Genomic DNA, 13101 nt, shown 5'->3' on the forward strand with positions numbered 1-13101 from the left:
CAAAAATATGCTGCAATTTCTTGTGGATTGTGTGTGTCTTTTATCAGTAGGCAGGTGTTCATGTTGTTGTATGTAAGATATCTAACTTGGATTGTCAATTAATCTGCGTTTATTATTGTTGCTATTTTCAGATAGCTGGTTATGATGTAGACGGAACTATTATCCTCACAAAATCTGGTCGTGTCTTCCCAAAAGACAATGATGACTGGAAAATATCATTCATTGAGGTGCCTGGAAAACTGAAACATTTGTGGAGTTCTGGCTTTAAAATAGTATTTTTCACAAATCAGGCTGGCATTTCTAAGGGGAAAGTGAAAATTGAAGATTTCAAAAGTAAAATTAGAAACATTATTTCAAGGCTTGGTGTTCCAGTGCAAGTTTTTATATCAACTGGGAAAGGTATCTACAGAAAGCCAGCACCTGCTATGTGGAATGTTTTAGTCGAAAAGGTAGAATCCAGTTTTTTTTTCCTGTGGTCATTGGTGTATTAAATGTTATTGGACAAGGAAGTTATTTGATGTGATGTGGGTACCCAAACACTTGTTATGGTTAAGTATAAGTATCTGTAAGCTGTACTCTTTTGTTAATTCAGCCATTACTGGAGGGATTCATTTCAAAGACCTGTTAATTAATGCAAACAAAATGCACTATAAAATATTAAACTTGCTTTTGTGAAACTGTCATTTCACTATACAATCAAGCAACATATTATGTCTAGGAAAGGTAAAGATGCTTTCATGTCCTCAACCCAAAGATTTGTTTGAAGACCACAGTGCTTACAGGCTCTTGCTTTTGTACAACAGTTACAGTGAGACCTACAGTTTAATGTGGACTCTGAACCACTATGCATCTTAGCTTTCTTCACTGTTTACACTTATTCTTCAGAAAAGAAAAACTGTTATGTTGGTCCAACATGTTGCTGCAATCTTTTGTAACACTCGCTCATCCTTCTTTGCAGAAGTGGCTGCTCAGTTCCCAATATTCTCATGAGTTTGATCGTTTTAGTCGTAAATGTTGGCAAACATACCAGGATAAACTATTTTCTTAAAATATCTTCATAGGAAGAAAGCCATGCCAGTGAGGTTGCGAGAATGCAACAGCCATGCGAAGTCCTGGTACAATAACAAGAACAACTACTGCATAGAATTAACAGACAAGAAATCATTCTCGTTTGGAGTGATGTTTTACAATATCATGTTGTCTCCTGTTGTTATGCCCACTTAACTGCTTACATGATTTGAAGTTCGGACTGGACGAACTTTTAAATGATTTTGTAAAATTTACATGAGACTTCCAAGATACATTTGTAAGATTAAGGTGTGAAGACATCCAGAGCAAATTGGTGTACTGAATATTAACCTAGAAGTGCTTGATGTTTTCAAATTTTCTCACATTTTAGCTTGTGTGTCGTGTATTATTGTTCTGATATCTTACAGCTGTTTTACCCATCAGGTTACTGCTTTGTGAGGTTGAGTCTGCTCTACACTATTTTTCTGAGTGGATATAGGAACTCTGGAGTCCTGTTTGTTAAATTCGTTTAGACAAATATTCATTCTTTCATACGGCATCTCTCTGTGGCAACCTACTTCAAAGTTTACTGTGTAAATAGCTGTGCATTGAATTTTCTGCCAGCTAACAATGATGACTAATGATAATAAACAGAGACTGGTCATCAAAGACCTATTTTAATTGCTTTTGACATTTTTAGTATATTCTTAGAATCTTTTGATCCATTTGTTTTATCAGTCATTCACTGTAGATGATAACTTCGCAACAGTCACCTCAAATTTTATTGGCTTTACGTATGTCTATGTTTAATTATCTAGCTAAGTTATAATTCAGCAGGTGGAGAAAAGCAGAAAATTGTAAAACTGCTAGCTATTGTAACCAGGGTCAGGAGAGTGAAAAGTGTTGAATGCAAAGAAACTTCTATGGCTGAAGCTTAAGCTCAAAGGAAATGTTTCGCAGAAGTCAGTTGGGACGGAAAAATGCACTGTGAGTCTGACAGCAATTTATGTGTACCGAGACATGCTACTACTCTCCTATACAGTGATTTCTCAGAATATGTCAAAACCACTGGCAGCAAAGAAATTGGCCAGCAATTGCCTACATTATCTCTCTCTTTCTCTCACCATTTCGTGCATGAGTATTTCAGTCTGTCAGGGAACAGACCGCCCATGATAAACGCATTGTGCACATGACTGAGAAAAGAAGTTTGTATGGTGCACTCAGCTGTATAATCCTCCTTGAAATTTCATCATAATCATGAGAGTCTTCTTTGAACAAGTGGGAAAATATGTGATTTCAGGATATTTTTTATTTTTAAATAAAATAAAAAATAATGCTAAATCTGAAACAAAATAATTTTGTGGAAATCATTTTTAGTATATTTTGTATCAGCATACATAGGATAGTTAAAAAATGTTAAGTTCTGTCAAAATGGTGATGCTTTGAAAAGAATGTCTTTTCTTCACCCTCAAAATCGAGACAAAAGCATTTACAAAAAATAGACACTTGAAGATATTGCAAAACTGTTATATTCGCTGATAGAGAATTCAATCTAGAATGCCAGCATCAAATTCTTATCAAAATCATATGTACCATTTTAAAATTATCTTACTAGCCAACTTGAACAATGTGGTTTTGCGAAAAACATGTTTAAAGTTTTAGTTGACATTTTGTTGTTGTTACGTTGAACGTACCTCTGGTCAGTGACCCTTGGACAATGCAACAATCCTTTTAGATCCAAAAGGAGATCCTCCTCCATCTCCTTTGTGACCGAGGTGGTCTCGTTGGCATTTTTGGCATGTTCTGTCATCCTCTGCTCTGCTCGCTTGATATGGTTCTTGTCAGCTTCTGTGCAGAAGTTGTAACAGGCTGGTCCAATCTCAAGTTTGAGTATGCTTATAATTTCAGTAATACTTGTTATGCTGATATTGAAATTGGATGTTGGTTGGTTTTTGGAGACACTTTTTCACAAATCGCCTTGTAACTCAAAAATTGAGTTGCTGGCGAACTTTGAATGAATGCTATAATAAAGTAGACATCCCAGAGAACATTTTAAGCAAAAAAAAAAAACAGTTTTTAAATTGTCAAAGAGGACAACCCCCTTATTGATGTAATAATTGATTCAACTTTGTCTTTGCTTTTTTCCTGTAGCTGCGGTTGTCTCAGAACATTAGCATGTAAGAATTCTGCATATTTATGTGTATCAACAAAATTTTGATGTATCTTGTTGACTATTGACAAGAAGTGATTATTAAATATTTTGTACAACTCTTGTGGATCACTAACAGTTTCATTTTCGTACAGGAGCCGTGTAATGTACTGAGAACCCACATTCAGTCCTGAAACCACTCACAGTTGAGTGTATTTTGTTCTGAGAGCTATTTATTCTCTTGGTGTAATACATTGTTTTAGCCTGTTTGATGATGTTGTTCAGCACTATTGCTGACAGCATTAGCTTTTTCTTAAAAGAACATCTATTTCCAGAAGAATCGTTGGGATAATTCCCCCAGGATGCTGTACACATTATCGTCCAGCGGATTCAATCCACAGGAAATTCTCTTCCTTCATGCAGTAAGCAGTTGTGATGTGATTGAATCCTGTTTGGACAAAGGAAGAAGAAAGTCAACACCATATACAAGAAAAACCCTTGATATTTTCAGACAGCCAGAGACAACAGCATTCCAAATTTCAAAAGTATGAGAAAAGTTTCTTGTAATATTGTAGAGTGGAGACGAACAGAGATATGGTGGACAATCTTTGCCACTGACTGTTCTCTAAATCTGCAGCAAATCCCTAATTCCAACTTGTGAGACTGTCATCTACTCATGATGCCGCCCAGTCCCATTCTTTTCGTATCTTCCTAAAAGTACAAACATGGCAAGGTAACAAAAAGGTTCCATCAGTTTTGGGGTGGGTGCCAACAAAAGGGGAGGGAATACCCATAACTACAGCTAAATGTGCTGCTCCAAACTCTTTGCTGGAACTGTGTGGAGGAGTGTAGCACAGGAGGTGGTGACTGCAAACCAAGCAGGAATCCTGAACTCTGCCATTGGCAAACATTATTGTGGTCATGTGTGCGAGAGTTCATTCCTGCTGGATCTCAGTGAGGAGGATGGGATGTCAACGAGGCAGATGCTGAGAGGAATTGGGATGTGGTGAAACACCAACCAGTGAGATAATTGTAGAGGAAGAAAAAGTTGATGCCCAGTTTGACCAAAGGGGCCAAGGTGTTAACTTTTTAATGTTCTTGTGTATTCCGTTACATTGTTTTTTCGTTTCTTAGTAATTATAAGGAAGGGCATAATATTAAAGAGGAGCTCATAGCTGTTAAACTTAGACTTTTAGGAGCAGCTGCCATGAAAAGCTTGCATTTTTATCCAGCATTAGCAGAAATGAGTATCCCATTAACTGTAGTGGTGGGGAGAGTATTTGTTGATGTTCAGCATTGGCCGTTAGAGACACTTGCCAATATGCTTTAAATTTCCAAAATTTGACAGTTTTTCAGCTACTCTCAAATTAGTAGAGGTTTCTGAAAATCAAAAACTTGAATACTATGCTACACACCACTTGCAAACGTGCTAAAAGGTCAAAATTCAAACCTTTTGTAAGATCCAGGTGCCTGCCAACTGGACTGATACACATTTTCTGTGGTTTTTTACATTCAAAATTTTAAATATTCAAAGAAATTTGTTAGTATTTGCACCACGTAAAATCTAATAAAAATACGACAGAATTTCTCTCTCTCTCTCTCTCTCTCTCTCTCTCTCTCTTTTTTTTTTTTTTTTTTTTTTTTTTTTTTTTTTTTTTTTTTTTTTTTTTTTTTTAAAAAAATAGGTCTTCCTTATAGATTTCTGCATCAATAGCAAGAGTTACAGCACACTTCACTGCGTCACATCTGAAACTGCTTCCACATCTGTTCATGACTTTCTGTCCAGGATAACATACTGCATCCTTCATAGCAAGAAATTATTAATGCAGTAACAGCTACCCGTTTGTTAATAAGCATTGATATAGTACTGGGTGAAATACTTTTTGGAATTCAAGAAATACTGGAGCTGCTGGACTGATTTGGTCTGTGACTTTTGGGATGTGATGTGAAGAAAGAGTGAGCAGGGTTTTGCATGACTGATGTTTTCGGAATCCATGTGGTTGGCATGGAGAAGGTCGTCCTGTTAGAGATGCCTCATTATGTTTGTGCTCAGAATATGTTCTGAGATTCTACAACAGATGGACATTATTTTTTGGTTGTAATCTTGGCTTCCATCCAGCTACTGGGCAGAGTTTTTTGTGTGGTAGATAAATGCTATATTAAGCCTAAAAAAAGAGGGTAATTAAGCTGAAAATTCTGAATAGAATCTTTTAAAAAGCCCATTGGCACTTAGAGCTTCATTCCATTTTTTTTTGGTTTCACTCTTTCTCAGTGTCAGTGACAGTGCTTCTCAAGAGGAGACAAAAGTCATGGGATAAATCATAATATTATGGCAGACCTCCCTTTGACCAGCATAGTGCAGTAGCTTGATGTGATGTGTACTCAAAAAGTTGTCACTCCTTTGCGGATATATTGATCAATAATTACAGAAGTGCTGTCAGGGCAGGTTGTTATGCATGAACCAACCTCTCGATTATGTCCCATAAATGTTGATGGGGTTCCTGTCGGGCAATCTGTGTGGCCAAATCATTCGCTCGAATTGTCCAGAATTTTCTTCAAACCAGTTGCAAATAATTGTGACCTGATGACATGGCATTGTTGTTTTGGAACATGAAGTAGCTGAATATAACAATTTCCAGTCAGTGATTGGTTCACTTGGACCAGAGGACCCATCCATTCCATGTAAACACAGCCTACACCATTATGGAATCTGCAGCTTGTGGTCTAGCTGCTAGCATTGCTGCATTTGGATCGCGGGGTCCTGGGTTCGATTCCCAGCCAGGTTGGGGATTTTTCTCTGCCTCCTCCTCCTCCTCCTCCTCCTCCTCCTCCTCATCATCATCATCATTCATGGCAGTGAATAGATTGGATTGTGTACAAAATTGGATTGTGAAAAAGTTGGGACTTTGTACAGGCACTGATGACCACACAGTTGAGTGCCTGACAAACCAACCATCATCATCATACACCATTGTGGATCCACCACCAGCGTGCATAGTGCCCATGGCTTCATGGGGTCTGCACCACACTCGAACCCTACCATCAGCGCTTACCAACTGAAACTGGGACTCGTGTAACCAGGCCACGGTTTTCCAATTGTCTAGGGACCAACAGATATGGTCATAAGTCCAGGAGAAACACTGCAGGCAATGCACTCACCTTTGTTGTGTGCTGCCATAGCCCATTAACACCAAATTTCACTGTGATGTCCTAACAAGCCTACGTCCCACATTGATTTCTGCAGTTATTTCGCACGGTGTTGCTTGTCTGTTAGCACTGACAACTCTATGCAAACACTGCTGCTGTTGGTCATTAAGTGAAGGCTATCGGCCACTGCATTGTCCATCTTGGGAGGTAATATTAAATTCCCAAACAATTTCTGAAATGCAGTGTCCCATGCGTCAAGCTCCAACTACCATTCCACATCCAAAGTCTATTAATTTGTGTCATGCGGCTTTATAATCATAAGTGACACCTTTTCACTTGAATCATCTGAGTACAAATGAAAGCTCTGCCAATGCACTGCCCTTTTATACCCTGTGTACCACCATCTGTAAATGTGCTTACCACTATCCCATGACTTTTGTCAGCTCAGTGTAATATCTACACCACTCATTTTTGCATTGATGCAAGAATATGAATTGTGGGACAATACTCTTTGATTTTCATTCGGAAATGAACATTTTTAAAATGAGTTCAGCATTTATTCTTTTGATTGGCTACTCTAAATTTTAGTTCCATTGTTATCCACGATTGTCTCAACACTAACTTTGGTGCAACTGACATCTTTTGCAAATGACCAGAATTTCAGTGGGTTTTGTGAGGGACCTTTCGATGAGATTGCCATACGGTAGTTATTGGAGATGTCACACAATGCCCTTTTGACAGACAAATGGGTTTCATTTAGTAGATTTCCATCTATAGCCCCATGGTTTTATTTACACCTATTGTGCAGTAGTCTGTTTCTTTAGAAGTTTCTTTAAAGAGACTGTATACCACAGAGAGCCTCTCCCATCATGAACTGTTCTATCCAGTGTGTGTTCAATTATTCCTCAAAACCTGAGGCCCCCCAGGGGGTCCACAACTCTTTTGTGGATACGTGCGTAGCGAGCACGGGACCCCGAGCTAATGTGGCCTTCCTTCCTTTCCGGGCTGCATACCTTCCCATTCCGCACCCTTCCCCATCCCTATCTTCGCCCCTCCTCCCCTCACCTCTGGCTCTTTCCTTCTCTTTCTCCCCATCTGGAAGTATGGTTTGTGCCTACGTCCGGAGACGGACGCTCGTAAATGTACTGCATTCCTTGCCTTCCTTGCTTTTATGTCTTCTTCCTTCCTTTGTCCTTCTTTGTCTTCTTCCTTCCTTTGTCCTTCTCTTTTCCTTACCTCTTCTCTTTCTCTTTTCTCCGCTGCGGCGTTTGAGACCTCTCTTCCTTCCTTTCCCTTTCTCTTTCTTCCTCCCTGTGCGTGTCTGAAGGCCGACCCACGCCCTTCGTGCGTAGCCGGTGACGGGGTAACGCGTTATTCCCCGCCCCGGGTAGACAGGTAGGACACGTACGTACCCCCTGGTAACGGCCAGGCCCAGGGAGGGGTGATTACCCGAGCTGATACCTTCCGAAAATGCCGATTGGTCCCTCCGTCCGTTTGTCGGGAGGTGTGACCTGAGGTGTGAATAATCACCTAAGGCGGGAGTGCCCTCAGAGAGGGCCCCCACAAGGGAGGAGCGCGCCATCGGAGACGCCGGTAATCATGGGGGATTCTTCCGCAATGGTTTCCTCACCTTCCACTAAGTCTGCTCACAAACGTAAGTATACTGAGTCTCAGCCACAGACGATTCTTCCATCGTTGCCACAGTTCCTTGTTGTTTCTCGGTCTGATGAAGGTCACGACTTCTCCACGGTCAACCCTTTCATTATTCAGAAAGGTGTCGACGCAATAGCAGGTCCTGTAAAGTCTTGTTCCAGATTACGGAATGGCACCCTGTTGTTAGAAACACACAGTGCCCTCCAGGCACAAAAATTGCTGCGTACTTCTCTGCTCCACACCTTCCCTGTCCGGGTGGAACCGCACCGTACCTTGAATTCCTCACGTGGAGTCGTTTATACACGCTCCCTCGATGGATTGTCTGACGAAGAAATTCAGCACTATCTGTCTGACCAGGGCGTAACGGCAGTTCATAGAGTAATGAAACGGGTTGACACGAACATCATTCCAACCCGCACTGTCTTCTTGACATTTGACACAGTTCAACTCCCATCGAAAATCAAAGCAGGCTATGAGATAATTTCCGTTCGCCCTTACGTCCCAAACCCTACGCGTTGTTATCGATGTCAGCGGTTCAATCACACCAGCCAGTCCTGTTCCAATCCAGCCAAATGTGTTACGTGTGGCAAGGATGCCCATGAGGGTGCTTGTCCACCTCCATCCCCTCGCTGCATCAACTGTATGGGTGACCACGCTGCTTCCTCTCGAGATTGCCCCGTTTTTAAGGATGAGAAGCTCATCCAGGAAATAAGGGTGAAGGGAAAGGTGTCGACCTTTGCTGCTCGAAAATTATTCGCCAGTCGCAAGCCCACCGTGCCTCAGACAGGAAAATACAGCACTGTCCTTGCTTCTCCTCGGCCAACAAAGGAGGCGGCCACGCAGACTTGCGACCTCACCTTTAGTACCACGGTCGTCAGATCGGCCAGCGCAAAGATCGCTCGTTCAACCTCACCACTTTCGCCTGCCCACTCTATGGCTCACCCTTCGTCGGGTTCTGCTACATCTCGAGCCCAAAAGTCGGACGCCAAGTCTTCGAAAAAAGAGCATACTCGTGAAGAGTTTTTACGTACCGCAGCTTCACAACCATCGGTTCCTCCTTCATCTAAACAACATTCTTCCAAGAAGGCTACAAAGAAACCCAGTTCCTCTCCTTCTCCGCCAAGGCGTGCCCCCTCTACAGCACCACCTGGCGGAAATCGCCCTCGGCCATCTTCTGTGTCGCCGAGGCGCACTGCTGGTGGCCGGTCAACCGGCCGATCGCTGGTGGCAGGGACTGCTCCTGACCAACCTATGGATCAGGATCTTCTGCCTTCGGCTGAATGCCATTCCATGCTGTCGATTGCTAGCTCCGAGCAGTCTTTGAGTTGACAGCAACTTTGGTCACATTCCTCCATTCTCTTTTCACCCCATGTCCATTATCCACTGGAATATCCGCGGCATTCGAGCCAATCGGGATGAATTGTCGGTCCTCTTACGCTCCTACTCGCCGGTCATCTTCTGTCTTCAGGAAACAAAGCTGCGTCCCCATGACCGCTTTGTTCTCCCTCATTTTCAGTCTGTCCGATATGATCTCCCCTCTGTTGAAGGCTCTCCAGCCCATGGAGGACTCATGATTCTTCTCCGTGATACTCTCCATTATCACCCAATCCCCTTAAACACTTCCTTCCAAGCTGTCGCCGTCCGTCTTTCACTTTCTGGATACGCGTTCTCTCTTTGTACTGTATACATTCCATCGTCCACACCAATGGCACGAGCTGATCTCCTTCATCTTCTTGGTCAGCTTCCACCCCCCTATTTGCTGGTTGGGGACTTCAATGCCCACCACCCGCTTTGGGGATCTCCACACCCTTGTCCACGTGGCTCCGTATTGCTAGACGTCTTCCACCAAGCGGATCTAGTTTGCCTCAACACTGGGGTCCCCACATTTTTGTCTGCCTCCACGACAACCTTATCTCATTTGGACCTTGCGGTCGGTACTGTTCCGCTAGCTCGGCGCTTCGAATGGTTCGCCCTTGATGATACACACTCGAGTGACCACTTTCCATGTGTCCTCAGACTGCAGCCTCAACTGCCATATATGCGCCCGCGACGCTGGAAGTTTGCCCAAGCCGATTGGACACTTTTTTCGTCTCTCGCGACATTCGATGACCGTCGCTTTCCCAGCGTCGACGATGAGGTCACACACATTACCGACGTTATCCTTACAGCTGCGGAACGTTCAATACCACGCACCTCCGAATTGCCCCGGCGCCCCCCAGTTCCTTGGTGGAACGAGGCATGCCGTGACGCAATACGTGAGCAGCGACGTGCTCTTCGCATTTTCCGTCACCATCCTACTTTGGCCAACTGTATCCGCTATAAGCAGCTCCGTGCGCGATGCCGTCGCGTCATCCGCGATAGCAAGAAGGCAAGCTGGAATTTCTTTATTAGCTCATTTAACACCTTCACTCCCTCCTCGGAAGTTTGGAGTCGGCTTCGACGGTTCTCAGGCGCGCCTAGTTTCTCCCCGGTTTCTGGGCTCACTGTCGCGCATGATACCTTAGTGGACCCCGTCGCAATTTCTAACTCGTTGGGTCAGCACTTTGCTGAGATTTCGAGCTCTTCAAATTACCCGCCAGCGTTTCTCCTGAAGAAACGTGCAGCGGAAGTGCGACCTCTTGCTTTCTCCTCCCAAAATCACGAAAGCTACAATACTGTTTTCTCCATGCGGGAACTCCAACATGCCCTCTCATCTTCTCGCTCCTCCGCCCCAGGACCGGATGGTATCCATGTCCAAATGTTGCTGCATTTACCAACCCCTAGTCTGCGTTACCTCCTTCGCCTTTATAATCGAATTTGGACCGACAGTACCTTTCCTAAACGGTGGCGGGAAGCTATTGTCGTTCCTGTTCCGAAACCTGGAAAGGACAAACATCTCCCCTCTAGCTATCGCCCCATTTCTCTCACGAGTAGTGTCTGTAAGGTTTTGGAGCGTATGGTGAATTACCGTTTAGCTTGGTGGCTGGAATCCCGCAGTCTTTTAACACCAGCCCAATGCGGATTCCGGAAGCATCGTTCTGCAGTTGACCATCTTGTTGCTCTCTCCACTTCTATCATGAACAATTTTCTCCGGAAACGCCAAACGGTAGCAATATTTTTTGATCTGGAGAGAGCATACGATACCTGTTGGAGGACAGGCATCCTTCGCACACTGTTCTCTTGGGGCTTTCGAGGCCGGCTGCCCCTTTTTCTTCGCGAATTTATGGCAGAGCGCACTTTTAGGGTGCGGGTGAACACTACTCTCTCCCGTACTTTCTCCCAAGAAAAACGGGGTACCCCAGGGATCCGTGCTGAGTGTTGTACTGTTTGCTATCGCCATAAATCCAATTATGGATTGTCTCCTTCCTGATGTCTCGGGCTCCCTCTTTGTGGACGATTTTGCGATCTACTACAGCTCTCAACGGACCAGCCTTCTTGAACGACGTCTTCAAGGATGTCTTGATCGCCTCCACTCGTGGAGCATCGAAACCGGCTTCCGTTTCTCACCCAGTAAGACCGTTTGTGTCAATTTTTGGCGACGGAAGGAGTTTCTTCCGCCCTCCTTACATCTAGGTCCTGTCAACCTTCCGTTTTCAGACGTCGCTAAATTCTTGGGTCTTATGTTTGACAGAAAACTGTGCTGGTCCTCCCACGTTTCCTATCTTTCGGCTCACTGTCTGCGATCGCTTAACACCCTCCGTGTCCTGAATGGTACCTCCTGGGGAGCGGACCGAGTGGTCCTTCTCCGCCTCTATCGCGCCTTAGAGCGCTCAAAATTGGATTACGGAAGCATAGTCTACTCCTCTGCTCGGCCGTCTATTCTTCGGCGTCTCGACTCTATCCACCACCGTGGATTACGTTTAGTGTCTGGAGCTTTTTACACTAGCCCTGTGGAAAGCCTTTATGCTGAGACTGCTGAACCTCCGCTGTCCAATCGGCGAGCAGTCCTCCTGAGTCGTTATGCTAGCCATCTGTCTTCCATGCCTGCTAATCCAGCCCATGACCTTTTTTTCGACGCCTCCTTTGATGTAGGGTATGCAGGCCGCTCCTCCTCCCTACTACCCCCGGGAGTCCGCTTCCGTCAATTGCTCCATTCTCTTTCCTGCCGCTTTCCGAAAACCTTCTTGACAACTTGGGGTACAGCACCGCCTTGGCTCCGTCCCCGGATCTGCCTGCTCCGTGACCTTTGTCAATTTCCCAAGGATGGTACCCCTACACTTGTTTATCGTCGGGCATTTGCTGCTCTATGTGCACAAATGACGGACGCCACATTTATTTACACCGACGGCTCGAAAACATCCTTAGGTGTAGGGAGTGCCTATATTGTTGGCGACACCCCAAATCGCTTTCGACTCCCCGACCAGTGTTCGGTTTATACTGCGGAGCTTTACGCTGTTCTCCAGGCTGTCCACTACATCCGCCGCCATCAGCGGATACAGTACGTTATCTGCTCCGATTCTCTCAGCTCTCTCCTCAGTCTCCAAGCTCTTTACCCTGTGCACCCTCTGGTCCACCGGATTCAGGACTGTCTGCGCTTGCTCCACCTGGGGGGCGTCTCGGTGGCGTTCCTCTGGCTCCCGGGACACGCTGGTATCTGTGGCAATGAGGCGGCCGATATGGCGGCCAAGGCTGCAGTCTCTCTTCCTTGGCCAGCTATTCAGTCGCTTCCCTTCACCGATCTACGGAGCGGTTTATGTCGCCAAGTTGCTCATTTATGGCATGCGCATTGGTCAACACTTCCCCGTAATAAATTGCGGGAAGTGAAAGCCCTTCCTTGCGCTTGGACCTCTTCCTCCCGAACGCGTCGTCGGGAGGAGGTAATTTTAGCTAGACTCCGGATAGGGCACTGTCTTTTTAGCCATAGACATCTTTTAAGCGGTGATCCTCCTCCACTCTGTCCCCACTGCTCTCAGCCGTGGACGGTCAGACACCTTTTAATTGAATGCCCCTATTTTAATCAGTTACGCTCCCGTCTACAGCTTTCGCCTGATCTATCGTCGATTTTAGCAGATGACACGCGCTCAGCCGACCGCGTTCTGCAGTTTATTAGAGACAGTGAAATGACGTCAGTCATTTGAAGTTTTTTTTTTTGGGGACACTCACCCCATGTCTGTAGTGGATTTTTAAGCATTCTTTCTACTTTTAGTTTCTCCAATTTTATGAGT

At 44.5% G+C, this 13101-nt stretch overlaps 1 protein-coding gene across 3 annotated transcripts in view; it reads left to right on the plus strand.

The window, feature by feature from the left end:
• The window catches only part of LOC126088587 (bifunctional polynucleotide phosphatase/kinase), an 82670-nt gene that overhangs the window by 13534 nt on the left and 56035 nt on the right, over positions 1-13101 (plus strand). For 2 of the 3 annotated variants that reach the window (XM_049906791.1, XM_049906790.1), the window contains exon 3: positions 132-449. The exons of the other annotated variant lie outside the window; for it this stretch is intronic. In XM_049906791.1, the coding sequence (XP_049762748.1) occupies positions 132-449 (318 nt within the window). The remainder of the gene's footprint in view (positions 1-131; positions 450-13101) is intronic. 3 annotated transcript variants of the gene reach the window in all.

Source organism: Schistocerca cancellata, chromosome 6 (assembly GCF_023864275.1).
Source record: "Schistocerca cancellata isolate TAMUIC-IGC-003103 chromosome 6, iqSchCanc2.1, whole genome shotgun sequence".
Taxonomy (NCBI): Eukaryota; Metazoa; Arthropoda; class Insecta; order Orthoptera; family Acrididae; genus Schistocerca; species Schistocerca cancellata.